This window comes from Lutra lutra, chromosome 9 (assembly GCF_902655055.1).
Source record: "Lutra lutra chromosome 9, mLutLut1.2, whole genome shotgun sequence".
Lineage (NCBI taxonomy): Eukaryota > Metazoa > Chordata > Mammalia > Carnivora > Mustelidae > Lutra > Lutra lutra.
Genome location: NC_062286.1, coordinates 31,696,100 through 31,718,170, shown reverse-complemented (window position 1 = coordinate 31,718,170; position 22,071 = coordinate 31,696,100). Strand labels below are relative to the sequence as shown.

Genomic DNA, 22,071 nt, shown 5'->3' with positions numbered 1-22,071 from the left:
AACTCCATGTTCGAAGTTCAGCAAATAATTCTCTCTTATTTGTTGCCATCTTTCTTGAGAGAAACAAATTTTTATTATTTCACAAGAGTTCTTAGGTAAACATCAATAAGTAGAGAACAATGAAATTGCATTGAGATGGGGATGGTGGACAGATGGCTGGGTTCACTCACTAGCCACTTGCTCCCAAACAGCAGCTTTTAGCATGTGGGATTCAGATATATTCCTTGAGAAATGACAAATGGTGTGGCATGGACTTTTTTTTTTTTTAAGATTCTATTTATTTATTTGACAGAGATCACAAGTAGACAGAGAGGCGGGCAGAGAGAGAGGAGGAAGCAGGCTCCCCGCCGAGCAGAGAGCCCGATGTGGGGCTCGATCCCAGGACCCTGGGATCATGACCCGAGCCAAAGGCAGAGGCTTTAACCCACTGAGCCACCCAGGCGCCCCTGGCATGGACTTTTTTAAGTAATAGCTTTATTGAGATAAAATTTACCTACCATAAAATTCACCCTTAATTTCAAAGTGTACAATTCAGTGGGTTTTTAGTATACTCACAGAGTTGTACAACTGTGACCACCGTCGAATTCCAGAACATTTTTAACCCTAAAAGAAACCCCATACTTAGTTTATTAGTGATGAGTCCTTATTTCTTCCTTCCTTCAACCTTGAAAACCATGAATCTACATTCAGTCTCTACGCATTTGCCTATTCTGTACGCTTCATAGAAATGGAATCGTACACTACATGGCTTTTTGATTGGCTTCTTTCACTTAGCATGTTTTCAAGGCTCATTCATATTGTAGGGTGTATCAGTACTTCATTTTATTGCTGAATGATATTCCATTATATGAACATGCCATATTTTGTTTACTGATTTATCATGTGATAGGTACCTGGATTGTTTTATATCATGAGATTTTAGGAACACTTGCAAATAGTTGAAACTTTCAGTTAATTCCTTGAATGTGAAGAATCTATGGAATTAACAAGGTGTGCCATGATGTTTTTCTTCTTTGTTTTTAATTTGGTTTAGCAACAGCCACTTGTACTTGATTAAATTCATTTGAAGGTGCATTTTAAGTTCTTTGGCAGTAGTAGTTGTTTGAAATGAATGAACCTGCTTTACTCAAGCGTTTAAGTTTTTTCTCCATCTTAAATGATTTTGTTGTTACTTTATTAGATAGTGACTTTCCTCCTTTGCTAAAGAAAGGGCTCCATATCAAAAATGTTTCCTTTTATCCCCTTCAAGTTGAAAAAGAATCAGAACCTGAGGAGGAGACAGATGAGGATGAAGGTCCTGCACCAGTTATAGTGGAGAATGAAAGCTATGTGAACTTTAAGAAAAAGATTTCCAAAAGATATGACTGGCAGGCAAAATCAGTACATGCTGAAAATGCTAAAATCTGCAAGCAGTTCCGAATAAAACAGGTAGGGTATTCTGAGAGACTGGCTAGCATTGCTTCCTAATGTCCGGGTGAGTGGATTAGGAATTAGGAAGTCCCTAGTATATTTTTGTTTCTCTTTAACTCTGAGTGGTCAAAGTTTCTGCATGCCACAGCAAACTTAGGTGCATGTTCTAGATAGTTTTGGAAAATCAAAAGGCTGGTGAAATGAAACACGCACATATATACCAAATATTCTCAAAATCATGTGACTTTGGCACTCTGATAGATGATCTGATAAGTGAAATCAAAATTAAAGCTGATTTACATTAGAAAAAGATAGTGTAGAAAGGAGAAGGCTAAGGAGGGGCCCTTACCCCATTTCAGAGAATCGCAGGGTAAGTAACTTACCCAAGATCACATAGTTACTAGTGGCAACAGGGATTCAGGCTAACTTTCTGTTCCTCAAGTCCATAATGTTTTATCCCATTCACAAGAAGATTATATTAAAAGAACCAATGAGTGAACTTATAGGGCAGAGTTGGGTGTAGGACAAAAGATTGCTTAACCACTTTGGGGATTGGATTAGATGTGTCTAACAGCTCTTCTAATTGTGAAGTTCTGATTCTGATTCTTGACACAGTATAACACTATAGCATATTATAGTGCAACAGCTGTAGAATGTCAAAGTGAATAGAAATTCACACCATAAGTAAATAGTAAGACTGTAGAAACAAAAAATTCCACTTTGAATTTGATCAGTTTGTGTTCAGAGGTAATAAATTTATATGATAAAATTATATGCAGAAATGATGTGTTAATATAAATTTCAAAAATACATCTTTAGTTTTAACATACACTACAATGTTTACTGACCACTGGAAGTCAGACTGAGTTACATAGATGTGATGCCTGCCAAAAAGAACCCTTTCAAGAGTGCTCTTACTGTTACTGACTTTAGTAAAAATCTGATATTGTATAGAACTATGCTGTCCAATGGGGTAGCCCCTAGCCACATGTGGCCGTTTAAATTTAAATTAATTAAACTTAAATAAAGTTAAAATTCAGTTCCTCAGTAACACTGGCCACATTTCAAGTGCTCACTAGCCATGTGTAGCCAGAGGTTTTTATATTGGTCAGGGCTAATACAGATCATCTCCATGAACATGGAAAGTTCTATCAGACAGTGCTGGTGTAGAGACTTCTGCTAGGAAGAGCATGATAGTGCTAAGCAAGATGGCTTATTTCTCTTATAAGATCTTGCAGTTTATTCAGATGTAGGAAAGCCATAAAGATTCCACAGCTGATTCTTTGAGCAGCCTTCTGACTGAAGTCATCAACATCCAATCCTAACAAATCCGCAATTTCCATCCCTGAACAAATTGTTAAAGAAAAAGCAGAAAGGCTGGGTCAAGCTATGGGATTCAATACTCAGAGCTTTGTGAAAGATGATTCAGAGTATCTAACTGGTGCTTTATCTTCTATGTTATTAGGCTTCCAGACAGTTCCAGTCAATTCTGCAAGAAAGACAATCACTCCCTGCTTGGGAAGAAAGAGAAACCATTCTTAAATTGTTGAGCGAGCACCAAGTGCTTGTTATAAGTGGTATGACGGGGTAAGAATGCAATTTATTTGTAATGCGGCTTTCATCCATGAATATGGTATGTACCCTGGGTATGGTAATAACCAGTTTTACTTGTAAAAAACGGGTAACTCTTATTATTTGTGCTTTTTTCTGATCAGATACTAAATAATATTTCAGAAAAACCTAATATTACAGATCTGGAGCCAACAGACCCAAATTACAGAAAAACAAAACAAACTCAGAAATCTGTCCAGGAATTTATACACATTGTACACCTCTCCTTGAGACAATTTTAAGGCAAAAGGTCTAACTGAACGGTTTTTTTTTTTAAGTTTTTTTTTTAATATTTATTTATTTGAGAGAGAGAGCACATGAGCACACAGTGGGGAGGAACAGAGGGAGAGGGAAAATTTTAAGCATTCTGCGCTGAGCACAGAGCCCAACATGGGGCTTAATCTCACAATCCTGAGATAAGGACCTGAGCTGAAACCAAGAGTCAGACACTTAACTGACTGCACCTCTGAATGCACCATTACTGAATGCTTTTGACAGGCCCATTTTTTAATGTAAAGGATCGTTCCAGAACATTTATACATACACACATACATACATACATAACATTTATTTATATTAAAATATTGGGACGACTGGGTGGCTCAGTCAGTTAAGCGTCTGCCTTCGGCTCAGGTCATGATGCAGGGTCCTGGGATCAAGTCCCACATGGGGCTTCTTGCTCAGCAGGGAGCCTATTTCACCCTCAGCCTGCTGTTCCCCGGGCTTATGCACTCTCACTCTCTCTCTCTCTCTCTCTCTGACAAATAAATAAGTAAAATCTTAAAAAAAAAAAAAGATTTATTTATTTGAAAGAGAGCGAGCATGTGTATACATGCAAGCTGGGGGAGGGGCAGAGGTAGAGTGAGAGAGAATTTTCAAACTAACTCCTCCCCAGTGAGCGTGGAGCCCAAAGGGGGGCCCTCAATCCCAGGACCCTGCAATCACGACCTGAGCTGAAATCAAGAGCCAGCTGCTTAATTAACCAGCTGAGCCACTCAGGCACCCCTCCAGAACATTTAACTTGGAAATTTTCCTCTTCTAAATTTATTCTGCTTTCCTTAGAGCTTTTACTTGTTCTTATAAGAACAACTTAGGACATACTGTTTTTCCTGTTTTACACTTTTCATATGTTATCCAAACTTATTTAACAGAGACAGGTTGTAGGCTTAGTTTAGTTCTATATTCAGAGGTATTCAACCTAATAACTACATTTGTGCCCAGACTCACTGATACAGTAGTGATTTGAGATCTTCTAGTTTCTTATCTTTTTAGCTTTAGTCCCCTTGTAGCCAAATCAATAAGATAATACATAAAATCATAAGAGAATACTCCCATTTCTTTAGGATTCAAATATAGAGTTCATATTCTTAGAGGTGTTTGCAGAACTTAATCTAATGTCTGCTTAATTGTCCCAATTTTATAAATGATACTAAGCTATTATGAGTGTCCTGTGAATCCAAGTGCAAATTCCTAGCAGTTATGAGCTGTAGGTAACAAGTCAGCAGGTCGGTTTAAAAGATAAATGAAGCTGAACAAGTTTTATTATAATTAGCTTTCTCACTTTATTATAATTAGCTTTCACCACTTGCACATGGTTCTTTTTTTCTATTAACTAGCACTTGAAAACCCTCATTTTAGGACTCATTTGTTTTGACATACAGATGTGGGAAAACTACACAGATTCCTCAGTTTATTCTGGATGATTCTCTGAATGGACCGCCTGAGAAAGTGGCTAACATCATCTGTACCCAACCCCGACGAATTTCAGCAATATCTGTTGCTGAACGTGTTGCTAAAGAAAGGACAGAAAGAGTGGGTCTGACTGTGGGGTACCAGATCCGGCTAGAAAGTGTCAAGGTTTGTATACTCCGCCTATTTCCTGATAACAGAAATTTCGTTTTCATGTATAAAGTGTTCTTGGAGTCTGGAGACTCATAGGCAAGCTGGGATATATACTTTAATATGGCTGAAAACCTTTTAGAAATATTTTGGTATAACTCTTACTTGGGTATGCTTCATTTCCTCTATAAAGACCTTTTATTCTTCATTGACAGAAATGATCTAGTAAGTGCTATTTTACTCTTAAACCTGGGACTTAATCCATTTAACCAAATAAGGAATGGACAAATGGAGAATTGAGTTCATCACTCACTGTTCTTTCTATGTTTTATAATAATTTTTGAATGCTTTTTATGAGCCTTAAAATTTTGATATAAAATACAAAAGCTTTTACTGTTGTTGCCAGCAAGAAGCTGTGCATTTCGTGTGGTTTCATATTAAATGCAACTGCTGATGTTTTCAAGATTCTTTGTCCCTATCTATTCAGAATGGCTTTGCTATATTAGCTTTGAAAGTGTTTCCTTTTTGCAAAAATTCCACGAATGCTTTCTATGCCCTTTCCTGTGTAAGTCCTCAGCCACCAGGCTGTTATACTGCACCACGGGCGTCCTCCTGAGAAGGCTGGAAGGAGACACAGCTCTCCAAGGAGTTACCCATATCATCGTTGATGAAGTTCATGAGAGGACAGAAGAAAGGTAAACCAAAGATTTTCTAAACAACTAGCCATACACGTGAAATCATTTTGTTCTGTTTCCAGTTGGGTTTCATAGAACTAGAGAGGAAGACCACAGAGAGGCCCAAGTTAGAGAAGAGGCACTGCTTTCCTTACCTCCAGGGTCTGGAATACGAGAAATGCTAGGAGGGCACATGTTCATCACTAGAAGAGTCATTCTGTTAGATGGACATCTTCTACCAGGAGATACTTAACACCCTCCTGGGCCTCATGCTGATCTGGGCACTGTACTTAGCAGGAATAACAGGTTAATGCACACAGTAGCTGATAGATGGTTCAGTATGTGCTTCCTTCTTTGTTCATTTGGTCAGTCATTTAGTCCTAACAGTCACGCATACATTTATTAAGATGGTCTTAAGTGCCAAGGGATCTGTTAATTGCTGGGGATACTATAGCAAACAAACCTGTGTCATTCTCCTTATCTCATGGTCTGGTAGGAAAAACAAATAATGAACAAATAAATGAAGATTTAGGAATTGGAGTAAGTACTCAGAAGGAATAAATAGGATGGTGTATTTTGGGGAGAGAGATCCATGAGATGGCCAGAGCTGATGTCTCTCAAGAGATGATGATTAAATAAAAAACAGAAGGATGAGAAGGCATCCCATGTGACAGATGGGAGCAAAGCCAGCATTCACAGACTTTGCAGTGGGAAAGGACATCATGAGCCCAGAAACTGGAGGAAGGCCCTTGCATCTGGTTGTAGTAAACGAGGGGGAAAGTAGCAGATAGAAAAGGGAAGAGCCAGATCTTCCAGGGCCTTGTATACCCTGGGCAATAAAGCATTTAGAATTTATTTTAATGGAATTAGAAGTCATTAAAGAGTTGGGATATAAAATCAAAATCTTCAATATTTTAAAAGGAAGGGCCAAGTAAATGGATGGCACTTATCATAGTTTGTCACAGTTTGTGGATCATGTTCTAGAACAACAACAACAAAAACTAGTGGGGAAAAAAAGACAATTCTGTAATAATTACGAGACTTTCCCAAAAAGGACTATACTATTATAAATATTTTGAGAAGAAACAAAGTCTAAGTAAAGTTGGCAGACTGACAGAAAAGCAGAAAATAGCTAATAGCAAAAATTTAAAAAGAAAAAAACGAACATGAAGAGTCCCCAACTACTGCTGGTAAGTGTTTTTAAAACTGAACAGGGAAAACTGAACAGGAATTTAGAAAACTATTTGTACAAAGAAATAATACACTGATACACTAGTAAATAGGAATATGAGGTAATTAGAAACTAAAGGAAAGCAGACTTGCATATAAAAAGAATAGATCAAAATAAAAGAAGTAATTCCTAGAATACAACAATAGTAAATTTTATTTTTTTTAAAGATTTTCTTTATTTATTTGACAAAGAGAGAGAGAGCACAAGCAGGGGGAGGCAGAAGCAGGGGGAGTGGGAGAGAGAGATGCAGGCTCCCCGAAAGCAGGGAGCCTGATGCAGGGCTTAGTCCCAGGACCGTGAGATCATGCCTGAGCCGAAGCAGAGAAACAGAGGCTTAACCAGCTGAGCCACCCAGGTGCCCCATAAATATTAAATGACTATACATAAAACCTGAGAATCTGTAAGGGGCAAATAATTTTTTTGTAGAGACTCCAGAAAATAGCGGGGGGGAAAACCAAATAGTAAATCATTTCATTTTGCAGGTAAATGTTCAAGTGAACATTGAAAGAAGAAAATTTTTTCACTAAAAGAAGTTGGAGGAGGAAATCAAATATAACATTCAACCAGACTAATAATATTTAAATGATTATATTATAAAAATACATTTAAAGTTTTAGGGGAAATGATATCTAGTGTAATTTTGAATGTAAAGAATGGCTTTGGCTTTCCTCCAGTGCTTTGTAAATACTAATCACGAGCTTGTCTTCAGTGGGAGCTGTTTTCTCTCGGAGTCCGTATTCTCAAGTGTCTATGATGGAACTGATACTTATTTATTTATTTATTTATTTATTTATTTTTTAAAGATTTTATTTATTTATTTGACAGAGAAAAATCACAAGTAGGCAGAGAGGCAGGCAGAGAGAGAGGAGGAAGCAGGCTCCCTGCTGAGCAGAAAGCCCGATGTGGGGCTTGAACCCAGGACCTGGGATCATGACCTGAGCCAAAGGCAGGGGCTTAACCCACTGAGCCACCCAGGCACCCCTGGAACTGATATTTAAATTAAGGCCATTTAACTCTAAAGCCCGAGTGATGATCCACCAAAGAATATAGCCCCTCCATAGATATATAAGATAGCTAGGAATATTTTAGAAAAGAAATTAAGAAAGGTTGGTCTACCAGATATTAAAATACATTACATAACTATGATATGTAAAATAATGTCATTCACGTGTTAAAATGCCTACACCAGAACCTGTCACATTTTAAGTGCTCAATAAATATTTTTTGAAGGGGTGAATTTACCAAACTCTCCATCTAGAATTCGTTTACCCCAAGGACCTGAACCAGTATGTGTCAAACATTTCCATATGATCAGAACTCAGTTAGGATGGTTGTTAAAAACACAGACCCCTTCCCAACCCCCAGAAGGCCCATTCTATAGGATTGAGATGAGAAATTTTCATTTTTAGCAAGCACCATGTGATTTCTGATATGGAAGTCCCAGAAACACACCCTAAAATATATCACCCTAGAGGCAGAGAATGGGCACTCGGGAGAAAGTGAGTATCTGGCTGACTGAGAAGTTTCATTTCCCATTACAAACATGTGTTGCCATTATGGTTTAAAGGATAATCTCTTAGAGGTTTGTGTGAGTATCCTCAAGTAACCGATCAACTTTTAGAAATCCAACACAATTAAATTTTCAGATCCAGTAAAAAAAATAAAAAAGAATGGCTTTGGGTTTCATAACTTTTACATTTCCGTAAACTCAGAAAAACCGAAGCATAGTACTGGATCTGGCTTCTGGGAGCAATCATGTTCTCAAAAGTGAGGGTTTTATGAAACTTAATGACTTATAGAATATCAACAGTTAAAATTCAAAATATTTAACATCTAAATAAAGGTTAGTTACAACACTGCAGAAGGGAGATTTGGGCTTTTACAAATGCCAGTCTCTGGAAAAGGGTATACAAATTACAAGAAAAAGTAGGGGAATATTTGCTAGTTCAGATGGAAAAAGACAAAAAAAAAAAAAAAAAAACAGGAGTAAAACCCAGGAACCGAGATCAACAAAAATACAGACAAGATTGAAGGTTGAATATAGAAAGCTATATTCAAAGCTATAGTTGTTAGTTTAAATTTTTTAATAAATTTCCTGATCGTAGAGATGAAATGATTTTTCTAAATGTTTAGCAAGTATCAAAGAAATGGCCAGAAGAATAGTTTCTGTCCCCTGTATAATAATTACCTGTTGGAATTTTGGTCTGTTTTTCTCTGGGAGGATATTAGGCATTAGGGGAGAGATGTGTAGGGAAAGATAGGTGTCTCTGCAAACAGTACTGGAGTTTTATGTGCTGCTTTGATGTAGTTAACGTAGGCAGGCACTGCCTTTGAAGTTATTAATTGCATAAGGAGATTTTAAAAGTATGGATGTACTATAAATTACTGAAGCATTTCCTATTGTTACATTATTTCCTTTTCTCTAAAAAAGAAAAAATCATAAATATAATTAAATTAGCTCATGAAATTAAAGAGAACTGAATAGTACAAGAACATGCTCTCATTAAAAATTCAAGCAAAACTGGGACGCCTGGGTGGCTCAGTCAGTTAAGCATCTGCCTTCAGCTCAGGTCATGATCCCAGGGTGCTGGGATGGAGCCCTGCATTGGGCTCCTTGCTCAGCAGGGAGTCTGCTTCTCCCTCTGCCTACCACTCCCCAGCTTGTGCTCTCTCTTTCTCTGACAAATAAATAAAATCTTTTTTTAAAAAATACATCAAAAGTTAATTCATTTTTATGTATTGAATTTGTTTGAACTTCAGGTGTTTCTTTTATTTTCTTTAGTGACTTCTTGCTGCTAGTCTTGAAGGACATTGTGTTGCAGAGACCAACTCTTCAAGTTATTCTAATGAGTGCAACTTTAAATGCTGAGCTCTTTTCAGAATATTTCAGTTCCTGCCCAATTATTACTATACCAGGTGATTAAAATGCATCCTTAAATATGCACTGTTCTAATAAGCAAATATAATTATTTTTAAAGGTCATTTGAGATATAAAATAATAGGTATATGTACCCATTTTCTAGAGAAGTGATTCGTTTGTAACAAATAAAATTATGACCATATAATGAAATAAAGAAGTAACATTATGTCTATTTGCTAAGAGATTTCAGTTTTACTTGTGCTTTTTTGAAAAGTCTAGGTTATTAGGATTTCTAGCATTCCATTGTGTTTAACATCAAAGTATGAGTTAGTAATGGTAATCTGTCATAAAGAGAGAAGTTGTCTATGTGTATAAGCATATTGGTTCATTGCTGAATTCTGCTAACTTCTGGGTGTAGTCTACTCTGGGAGAAAGTGAAGTTGAATAGTCTGTATCTTCTGGTGCTTTCACAGTCTCATTGTGGGATTAATTTATCACCTTGGGCTTTGCTCTGTCCTTTTGCAATTGATTGCCAAAGGGGTAATTTGGGGACAATTTTGATGAATAATCATACTATGTTTTCTGGTTGTTGAATGGTTCAGAGTTCCCTGTGGGAAAGAAAGGGAGGTTGAGAAAAGTGTAATAGGTTTAAAAAAAAGAAAGTTTTTTTTTTTTTTAATCTTATTACTAAATGAGCATCTCTGCACCTATGCACTTCTGGATTTTTTTACGAGCTGGAATCTAACCCCTCTAGGAATTTCTATCATCAGAAGCTTTTGTTTTTCTTTCTCTCTCTCTCTCTCTCTCTTTTTTTTCCTTCGGTATTTTTAAGACCACAGAACAAACTATCCCTTGTGCCACACTTTATTTTAAGAGAATTTTACATTTGCCAACTATTTATGTCAAGATAATTGAACGGGTATTCTGAGGCTTCTCTCTTTTATTTTCTTGTTCTTCTAGGTCGTACATTTCCTGTTGATCAGTTTTTTCTGGAAGATGCAATTGCTGTGACAAGGTAAGGAAGACATTAATGAGGGTTTGGTGAAAGTCTTTGAAAAGAATGATCATTTTAGGGGTGCCTGGGTGGCTCATTTGGTAAGTGGCTGCCTTCAGCTTGGGTCATGATCCCAGGGTCCTGGAATCGAGTCCCACATTGGGCTCCTTGCTCGGCAGGGAGCCTGCTTCTCCCTCTCCCTCTGCCTGCTGCTCTGCCTACTTGCGCTGTCTATCCCTGTGTCAAATAAATAATTTAAAAAAAAAACCTTAAAAAAATGATCATTTTACCTTAGCATGCCAAGTTTTTAACAGATGTGTTCATTTTCTTCTGATTTTTCTGCTTGAGCATTTGTTTTCCCCTTACAGCTATTATTATACAATTATTTGCAATTTACAGACAATATTGTATATTCGGCTACTAACTGGGACCTAATGTAAACTATAGGCTTTGGGTGTTCATGATGTACCACTGTAGGCTCATCGGTTAGAACAATTATACCACTCTCGTGAGGGGATAGTGATAATGAGGGAGGCTATGCCTATGTGGGGAATGGGGTGTTGGGAAATCTCTGTACGTTCTGCGTAATATTGCTGTGAACCAAAACAGCTGTGAAGAAGGAGGTGTATTTAAAAAATGAAGAAGGACCGGGACGCCTGGGTGGCTCAGCTGGTTAAGCGGCTGCCTTCAGCTCAGGTCATGATCCCAGCGTCCTGGAATCAAGTCCCACATCGGGCTCCTTGCTCGGCAGGGAGCCTGCTTCTCCCTCCGCCTCTGCCTGCCACTCTGTCTGCCTGTGCTCGCTCGCTTTCCCTCTCTCTCTGACAAATAAATAAATAAAAATCTTAAAAAAACAAAACAAGACAAAAAAACTTAAAAAAAAAATGAAGAAGGGGGGCGCCTGGGTGGCTCAGTGGGTTAAGCCGCTGCCTTCACCTCAGGTCATGATCCCAGGTCCTGGGTTTGAGCCCCACATCGGGCTCTCTGCTCAGCAGGGAGCCTGCTTCCTCCTCTCTCTCTGCCTGCCTCTCTGCTTACTTGTGATCTCTCTCTGTCAAATAAATAAATAAAATCTTTAAAAAAAAATGAAGAAGGACCAAATACATGGAAAATTTAATAAGAAAGAAAAAGACCAATTCTGCAGATAGACTGCCAGCACTCAAATGCCTCCACTTACAAGGGGCGTCTGGCTGGCACAGGAGTGTGTGACTCTTGATCTTAGGGTTGTGAGTTTGAGCACATTGGATATTGGGATTACTTAAATAATTTTTTAAAAGTCCCCTCTACTTACAAACTAACAATGACAAGTAGCTTAATCTCTCTATGACTCAATTTCATCATATGTAAAGTGGTCATATTTTTAATAGCTGCTTCACAGGGTTGTTACGAGGATTAATTAATTAATTAATTCTTGGAGTTAATAGCTGCAGAGTGCCTAGAACTGAGCCTGGTGCGTAGCAGATGCTTTATGTGTGTTAGCTGTTACCATCATCACCATCCTGCAAGCCTTAGGGAGCTTGCAGGGTACTGTGAGTATTAGGATGTCTGTAATTTCAGTAATTGGTAGAAAATAGTCATTTTCATTGGATACAAACATTTTTCTCCTTTGAAAGCCCTGATTCCTCTTCCCACTCTTTGACCTTGAAGACTCCCCATGGTTTCATCCTTGCACTCTTTCTTCTCACTGTAAAACTCCTTCATCCCTCCATTAGACCCCTGTGATTTCAGATGTCATCTCTGTGCCAAGAATTCCCAGATCATTATCTTCATTCCTGACCTCAGAGTTCCAGAAGTAAAATAACCTTGATGTCTGGCACCTGAATTCAATTCAGAATTTTTCTCCTTCACCCTGCACCTTCCATTGCTAATAAGCCCCACTCCTAATTCTCTGTTTATTTAATGGTACAATATTCTCAAGCTAAAAACCCCAAACCAGTGGCTCCCAAACTTTGGTGTGCAGTAAGCATATGTAGGGAGCTCATTACAGTTGTCATTCTCTGGGCTCCCTCCCACTTCCATTGAATGGGAATCTCTGGGGAAATTAATCTTTCAATTAGTTTCCGGGTCTTTATTCTCTCACCTGTAAACTCAGACTCACTGCCTCTCTCCCAGCTGCCTCTAGAATGATCTTGAGACAGAAGCAAAAGCATTCCAGGGTGTTCCCTCCCCAGAAACAGGGTCCAGCCAGCAGAGCCCTGGACTGGTGGAATAGTAGCACACAAATTGGGCAGGAACAGAGCAACATTCTGCCGAATGAGCACGTAAATCGGTGAAAATTTTCATTTCTCACCAGCAGACCCACATCCACTCAGACCCATTCCTTTGTCTTCCCTCCTCAGGTATGTGTTACAGGACGGGAGCCCGTATATGCGCTCCGCGAAGCAGATGACAAAGGAAAAGCTGAGAGCAAGGCGCAGCAGAACTGCATTTGAAGAAGTAGAGGAAGACCTGAGGCTCTCTCTTCACCTCCAGCCCCAGGATTCTGTCAAAGATGCAGTGCCAGACCAGCAGTTAGATTTCAAGCAGCTCCTGGCCCGCTATAAAGGTAACACGTTTCCTGGGGGAATAGTACACTTATGCCAAAGGTAACCAGTGATCCAGAGGAAGAAGAACATGGCTCTTATTTCATAGCTACATTGTCTTAATTCATCAGAACAACCTTAAACTTAGAAAAAGAGCAGTACCAGCACATATTAAATAGAATTGTTACTGTATTTACCAGTAGGGTATTTTTTTTCTGATTATGAAAGATGTGTTTATTATAGAAAAATTGGGAAATAGTGAAATATAAATATATACTTGAGCATTTTATGACTTTATTTTGATATAATTGAGAATTCAAAATTAAAGTTGGCAGAACTATACAGTGAACTCTCTGATACCCTTCACCCCAGTTCACCGATTTTTATTATTTTGCCTCATTTGCTTTATCATCTGCTCTATGCACATGTATCTATTTCTTTCCTGAACCTTTTGAGTAAGTTGCAGATAGGATGTCCCCTAATTCCTAACATTTTAATATGTATTTCTTTTTTTTTTTTTAAGATTTTATTTATTCATTTGACAGAGAGACACTGAGAGAGGGAACACAAGCAGGGGGAGTGGAAGAGGGAGAAGCAGGCTTCCCATCGAGCAGGGAGCCCGATGCAGAGCTCAATCCCAGGACCCTGGGATCATGACCCGAGCCAAAGGCAGACGCTTAACGACTGAGCCATCCAGATGCTCTTAATATGTATTTCTTAAAAGCATAAGCACTGGACATGATCAAAATGAAGATATTTAACTGATGTAATGCTATTATTTAATCCAGAGTCAATATTCTAATTTTGCCAGTTATCGAAAAAATGCTCTTTATTGCTATTTTTTTTCCTGGTCCAGAATCCAACCCACAATTACATATTGAGTTTGTTGTGTATTTTTAGTTTCTTTTGATCTGGAAAAATTCCCCAGCCTGTATTTTTCTTTTAAAATCTTGACATTTTTTGGAGTTTGGGCCAGTTATTTTGTAGAATGTCCCTCCATTTGGTTTTGTCTAATGTTTCCCAATGACTAAATTTAGATTAGAGAACCTAACCTGTTGGGTTTCATCTTTGGTTAGAAAACCACAGAAACAGGGGCGCCTGGGTGGCTCCGTCGGTTAAGTGGCTGCCTTCGGCTCAGGTCGTGATCCCAGGGTCCTGGGATCGAGCCTCACATCGGGCTGTCTGCTCAGCGGGGAGCCTGCTTCCTCCTCTCTCTGCCTGCCTCTGTCTACTTGTGTTCTCTCTGTCAAATAAATAAATTAAAAATCTTTACAAAAGAAAACCACAGAAACAATGTTGAGTTGTTCTTGGTACATCATATCAGGAGGCATATGACGTTGGTTTGTCCCATTATTGACGGTATTATTTTTGATCACTTGGTTAAGGTGATGTCAGCTAGGTGTCTCCCGTGTGTAGTTACTGTTTGTTCCCTTTATAGTTAGTAAGTCATTTGTGGAAAGATGTTTGAGGCTATTTAAATATCCTGTAATAGCCTCAAAATTTCATCCACTAGTTTTAGCATTACTTTTAGGCTTTTCAAATAACATCTTTTGTGGGGCACCCCGTGCTGAGCATTTGTATGTATGTTGTTAGGTGTTCCTTCCTCCTCCTGTTAGGTGCCAGACCCCACCTAACTGTTCTTTGTTCCTGGATAGTCTTCTGTACATATAAGCTGGGCTGAGCACATAGAAACCCCAAGGTTGCTACTTCTGTTTTCTTCCCTAAAGCCTACACTAGAGACAGGTCTCAGCTTCCCCTCCTACTCTTTTCCCTGGACTGCCACCCCAATTCCTCTTAGCCTTTTTTTGGGGGGGGAATGTATTTACCTTTCAAGGAGTAAGAACCTCTAACCCCCCTGTTACTGCTTCTATGGGAGAAGAGACAAGTGGGTGTTCCTTATTCTCCTTCCTCTGAAGACTATATTCCCAGTCCTTCATAGGAAACAGCAATCATCCAGGAATTAGGGAATTAGCTGTTATTCTGCTGTTTAGGAAGATATGAATAGCTCCTAAACATTATTTCACTTAACCTTCCCAACATCCTGAGAAGTAAGGTTGAGAGCATGAACTTGCATCGGATAGAGCTGGGTTCAACTCACTCGCTTGCGCGGAGTTCCTTGAGCGAGTTCTTTGTGCTCTCCATACCTGTTTCCTTAGCAATAAAATGGAGTTGTTTAGGGAATTAAATGAGATAATACAAATCCACTGCATAGCACCCAGCTAGTGAGTGCACATTTGTGATTCTAATTAAAATATGTCTGAGTCAAAAGTTTGTGTTCTTTCTATACATCACACCAGCTGATAATTCCCATTTCCTATTCTATTAAATTATTTCAGAATTATTTTAGAAACTTATCAGAATTTTCTTCAAAAATAATGACTGGATGGGGCACCTGAGTAACTCAGTCTGTTAAGTATCCAACTCCTGATTTCAGCTCAGGTCATGATCTCAGGGCTGTGAGATTGAGTCTCATGTCGGGCTCTATGCTCAGCATGGAGGCTGCTTGAGATTCTCTTCCCCTCTCCCTCTGTCCCTCCCCCACCTTGTGCTCTCTATCTCTAAAATAAATAAATCTTTTTTTTTTTTAAGATTTTATTTATTTATTTGACAGACAGGGATCACAAGTAGGCAGAGACGCAGGCAGAGAGAGCGGAGGAAGCAGGCTCCCTGCTGAGCAGAGAGCCCGATGCAGGGCTCGATCACAGGAACCCGGGATCATGACCCGAGCCGAAGGCAGAGGCTCAACCCACTGAGCCACCCAGGCGCCCCTAAAATAAATAAATCTTTTAAAAATAAATAAAATAAATTATGCCTGGATCTAAGCCAGGCCTTTCTAATTTCAAGCACACAGGTTACCAAAGTTTAAAAAGTACTTCTGAGGGACGCCTGGGTGGCTCACTTGGTTAAGCAGCTGCCTTCGGCTCAGGTCATGATCCCAGCGTCCTGGGATCGCGTCCCACATCGGGCTCCTTGCTCATCAGGGAGCCTGCTTCTCCCTCTGCCTCTGCCTGCCATTCTGTCTGCCTGTGCTTGCTCTCTCTCCCTCTCTCTCTCTGACAAATAAATAAATAAAATCTTAAAAAAAAAAAAAGTACTTCTGAGAACTTCTTTCTGAAGGAGGGGGATGGAATGTTTGGGGTTAAGAAACCTGGCTCTACCACTAGCTTCTGTGTGGTGGTGGGCTTCTCCCTTTCCCTGTATCAAAAAGACCAGATCTAGTTGATCTCAAGGCTCTCTCACTTTTCAGAAAATTAAATAATGTTTCTGAGCTCAATTTTTAAAACTTTTTCTAGTTAAATAATAATAATTAGTCCTTTTAAGTGTATAATTGATTAGCAAAAACCACCAAACTATTCTTAAAAAATTATTTTCACTTCTTTTTTCTCTGGTAGCTAATCCTTTCTCCTTTTTGAAAAGTCTGCTCTTTGGAATCTTGACATATAAAAATGATTCCTTCTCTGCCCTCCACACCCAACCACATCCTTTCTTTTTGTATTTTTTGGGTTGCTTCCCCCCCCCCCCCAGTTTTGTTGTTATTGTTTTTAAGGTTTTATTTGTCAGAGAGAGAGAGAACACAAGCAGGGGGAGCGGCAGTCAGAACAGGCAGAGCAGGTAGAGGGAGAAGCAGGCTCCCCGCTGAGCAAGGAGCTCAATGTGGGACTCGATCCCATTACCTCGGGATCATGACATGAGCAGAAGGTAGCCCCTTAACCAACTGAACCACCCAGGTGTCCCACCTCTTTTCATGTTTGACCTATGTAGGGTTCACACTGCCAGAACAACATTATTTAAAACTGCTTTTGCCACTCTTCAAACTTTTCAGCATAGTATAGGAAGCTTCCTTTCCTTCATACAGCCTGCAGCTGTTTTGTCCCAGTTAGACTATATTCAGGGCGATGGGCTATTAATAGGCCCCGAGAAGAAAGGCCAGTGGTCTTTGAGGAGTTAGTCTTCCCAGGACTATGCTATTTGTTTTCAAGAGAGCTTAGGCACACAGTACAGCCCAAAGAACTGCATCTTTCACTAGGGCCTCAGATACATTAGGAGGAGACTGGAGACCCTAACCTGAAAGTCTATGACTAGACTTCAGGGATTGTTGGTGAAGCCATTAAAATCACATGTATTTTTCAGGAAGATCCAGCACTTCTGTTCTTTTTTCAAAGGAACCTAAAGGTTAAGAGTCACTGTGGTGAGGGTGTTTGTGAAAGCTGCGGTCTTTGTCCGTCGATTTCCCTGTATCACTGTTACCTGGACTTCCGTTGGATCTGACTCATGACTTGGTTGAATCTGGAAGGGCTTTCCAAAGTGTACTTGACTTTGAATTTTGTTTCTAGGATTTAAATTGTCAATAAATGTGTGACAGATTAAAGAGGGGAAGGACTAAAAGAAAACGTGGCCGATCTGGGCCTTTCCGGCAGGGTCAGGTGCATGTTCTTTGAGTCATTGTTCAAGCAAAAAGTGCTCCTAGCCAGCATGTATTTTTTTGAGAGACTGGAAGAAAACAATTCATTTCCATACATAAATGTGAACAACATCTGTGTCATTAAATCAAGAGACTCACCAAGTTCACAGCAACATTCTCCTTAATAAGGTATAATTATCCTGCTGATTTTTACTTTTCTTTCAGGGGTTAGCAAATCAGTCATCAAAACAATGTCCATCATGGATTTCGAAAAGGTTAATCTTGAATTAATAGAGGCCTTGTTAGAGTGGATTGTAGATGGAAAGCACTCCTACCCTCCAGGTAAACTCATCTTGTCTTCCTTTGTGTGTAGACGGCCAAAAGGGAAAGCAGCCTCCCTGCCTGGAGCCCTCCCCCAACCCCCACCTTCACTTTTCCACCCCCAATTGTACGTAACGTTGGTTATTAGGCTTTTCAGGGGGGAATTTTACCTTTTACTTTTTGAGGTTTACCCACTCCTTTTTTTTTTTTTTTTAAAGATTTTATTTATTTATTTGTCAGAGAGAGAGAAAGAGTGCACAAGCAGGCAGAGTGGCAGGAAGAGGCAGAGAGAGAAGCAGGCTCCCTGCTGAGCAAGGAGCCCGATGTAGGACTCGACCTGAGCCGAAGGCAGTGGCTTAACTAACTGAGCCACCCAGGTGTCTCCACCCACTCCTTTTTGTTCAGCACTCTTTGGGTTCCTGCTGAACAAAAAGATGTTACTAATACAAAGTCCAAAAGGAAGAAAGCTGAAAAGAAGGCCTGGGTGATCCATATGGTAAACCCTGAGCCCCAGGCTAGATGGGAGTCTGGTGATGAGTGTTTGAAGTCCATGAAGACTCTGTACATGGAGGTCACAGGGCCGGGTGGGGGGTAGTAGAACTGAGTTTGGAGTCTGATAAACTTCCAGCTCTACTACTCAGAAATGTTTAGTCTCAGATAAAGTCCTTATCCTTGCTCTACCTCAGTTTTCTGGCCTGTGAAATGAAGAGAATCATAATTCCTCTGACATATAGCTGTTTTTAGGATTAAAAGAAACCATATATAGGGGGCGCCTGGCTATCTCAGTCAGTGGAGCATGTGACTCTTGATCTCAGGACTGTGAGTTTGAGCCACATTGTTGGGTGTAGAGATTACTTAAAAATAAAATCTTTTTTAAAAAGTAAGAAAGAAACCATATGCAAAGCACTTAGTATAGTGCCTGGCATATAGTTAATGCCCAGTAGATTCTACCCCTAAGAATGGTAACATTATAATTATAACATGCATCGTCATTATTATTCTTAGGCTCACTGCTACTGCTGCTGCTGCATGACCCAGAGCAATCACTACTTTCCCCTTACTCACTGTCTTCCCATCCCAGTGGCCTTCTTAACCTCACTTGTAGTCCTTTATCCCCCAAATCTTCTCATGACTGAATCCTTCCCATCACTCAGCTTCTGTCAAATATCTTCTCTTTAGGGAAGTCTTCTCTGACCACCCTATCTGTTTTCTCACCCCCATCCCTTACACCGTCATGATACCCAAAAGTGATTTTCATTTTCATTATAGCACTTCACAATACCCAGAATTTTAGTTCTGCTTACTGACAGTTTCCTTAAGTAGAATGCAGACTCCTTAAGAATAAGGATTTATCATGCACCACTGTGTTCCTCAGAGCCCAGGACGGCGCCTGGAATATTTAGGTACAGAGTAAATATTCGTTGCGTGAATAGATACAGCCATTGTTGGCGGATCATAAGTTCCTTTATGCGCTCACTACACAGTGCTTTGAGGAAGTGGGAATGGCCACCCTCCTCTGCTTAGACTGTAGTCATTACATGATATATTGTGTAGACACATAGGAGCTACATGAAGGGATTGAAGTGCGCTGTTTTTACTTCTTGGCAAGTAGTCAGTGTTGGCTAATGCATTGTCACTGGGCTGGATGTCTTGGTTAATCCCAAAGGAAAAGGTGATTGTTGAGAAACATCAGGCATAGCAGACAAAAAGAACTGTTAGAAATTTACACGAATTCATTGGGGGACCACCCTGGCTTAGGCATATAGTGTGGGTTATGTAGGTGGGTGTCTTTATGATAACTATCTGTGACCAACAAAAGAATAACCAGCCCCTAAAAAGGAAGTAAGCCATTGAAGGTGTGATCAATAGAGATGTTAAAATGATTTAAGTTCCCTGGTTAGCTTTCTGTAAGAGACCAACCCTAAAGGCCCTCATTGGCAACCCTGTAGTAACCCTATCAGGACCCCTCTCACTCTTGAGAACTTTTTCTGTATCTTCACTTAATAAACTTCTATCGCTTTTCTAATAAAAAAAAGAAAGGAAGGAAGGAAGGAAGATTACCTGAATTCAAAGCAGAGTAAATGTAGTGAGTAGGGACTCTGATCGATTTGTGAATATTAAAGATATCCCTGATATAGGGGCCCCTGGCTGGCTCAATCAGTAGAGCATGTGACTTGATCTTGGGGTTGTGAGTTCAAGCCCCAGGTTGGGTGTAGAGCTTACTTTATTTAAAAAAAAAAAAAAAAAAAAAGGTTTCCCCAATACAGGTGGCCAAGCTGTAAGGGCAGAGCCGATCAGGAGGCACATAAAAACATGACAAAAAGATTTTTACCATCTGTATAGATTATTTTACCACCCTTTTTTTTTTAAAGATTTTATTTCTTTATTTGATAGAAATCACAAGTAAGCAGAGAGGCAGACAGAGAGAGAGGAGGAAGCAGGCTCCCTGCTGAGCAGAAAGCCCGATGTGGGGCTCGAACCCAGGACCTGGGATCATGACCCGAGCCGAAGGCAGCGGCTCAACCCACTGAGCCACCCAGGCACCCCCCTTTTCTTTTTTTTTTTTAATGTTTAATTTATTTATGGCTTGCCTGGGTGACACCATCATTTAAGTGACTGACTCTTAGTTTTGGCTCAGATCATGATGTCGGGGTTGTGACATGGAGCATCTCAAATAAATAAATAAAATCTAAAAAAAAAAATTATTTATTTTAAAGAGAGAGCATGGGGAGGGTGGGGGTTGGACAGAGGGAGAGGGAGAGAAAAACTTAAGCAGACTCCCGCTGAGCACAGAGCCTATCGTGGGGCTGGTGACCTGAGCCAATTTTACCACTCTTAAATTTTGTGGTATTTTAATAGAGAGGAACATGGAATGTGTAATGGAAAGAACATGGGTCTGTTGCCCAAAACCTTAGGTTTGTGTCCAAGCCCCACTCTTAACTCTGTCGCCTGGCCAAGGTACTGAGTCACTTTGAAGGTACTAATAATCTTAATGGGTAGTTGTGAGAATCAAATGAGAAAGTGTATGTAAACATGCTTTATAAACTAGGAAGTGTTGAAACTAACCCTCAAACGTATCTTTTGCCTCTTTCAGGGTTCCATTTTTTTTTTTTTAAGGTTTTATTTATTTATTTGACAGTGAGATCACATGTAGGCAAAGCGGCAGGCAGAGAGTGGAGGGAAGCAGACTCCCTGCTAAACAGAGAGCCCAATTCTGGGCTCGATCCCAGGACCCTGGGATCATGACCTGAGCCGAAGGCAGAGGCTTTAACCCACTGAGCCACCCAGGTGCCCCCCAGGGTTCCATTTTTTAAATAATTTAGTTTCCTTATTTACTTAGTGAGGAAAATAACTATGATAAATAATAGCTCTTTGTTCCTTGTGGGCAGATCTTTGGTTTATATTTCATCGAACCCAGCACAGAGCTGACACAGGCACCCAATAAATATTTGTGGGATTAAGGGAAGGGCTAGTGAAGATTTCCTCTCAGGATAAAGCACAAAAGAAGATGGCTTGCTGAGTGTCCACGCTTGGCACAGAAATATCCTATAATTAGTTATCACTGCTTATTTTCTTTAATGTAAAATTTAAAAGCCCATAAATGTTAACATGGCACGGTTAGCTACTGTGCTGCCTCTCCAACATATATCTGAATTTAGGTTTTCAGGGTGGCCAGCCAATTATATTTTCTTTTTCTCATTCCAGTAAAATGCTTATGGATTTTATTTACTAATAGAAGAGTCTTCCTGTCTTGCAAGATTATAAGGATAACTCTTCCCATAGAAACAATGTCAGTAGCCAGTGCACTGAAGAAGTATGTTTAAAGAGCTTTATTTGCTCGTGATTCTTGTATGACTTAAGGTATTACATTTTTCCTCACTTCAGTTTTTCCTCTTGTAGAAGGATAATAATACCCCATTCATTTTGGAATTAAGTCAGAAAATATGAAAGGGGCGCCTGGGTGGCTCAGTGGGTTAAAGCCTCTGCCTTCGGCTCAGGTCATGATCCCAGGATCCTGGGATCGAGCCCCGCATCGGGCTCTCTGCTCAGCAGGGAACCTGCTTCCTCCTCTCTCTCTGCCTGCTTCTCTGCCTACTTGTGATCTCTGTCTGTCAAATAAATAAATTAAAAAAAAAAAAAAGAAAGAAAATGTATGAAAAACACTTCTATCCATTTAAATCCCTGGGGACTTTACAAAGAAAATTGA

The 22,071-nt window shown here is 39.7% G+C and overlaps 1 protein-coding gene across 1 annotated transcript in view; it reads left to right on the top strand.

Annotated features, from left to right (window-relative positions):
• DHX57 (DExH-box helicase 57) overlaps positions 1-22,071 on the top strand; it is a 56,085-nt gene that overhangs the window by 16,825 nt on the left and 17,189 nt on the right. Inside the window, 8 exon segments of the mRNA XM_047744701.1 lie at positions 1,250-1,428; positions 2,876-2,997; positions 4,683-4,878; positions 5,431-5,555; positions 9,548-9,681; positions 10,586-10,640; positions 12,959-13,164; positions 17,769-17,885. Of these exon segments, the coding sequence (XP_047600657.1) occupies positions 1,250-1,428; positions 2,876-2,997; positions 4,683-4,878; positions 5,431-5,555; positions 9,548-9,681; positions 10,586-10,640; positions 12,959-13,164; positions 17,769-17,885 (1,134 nt within the window).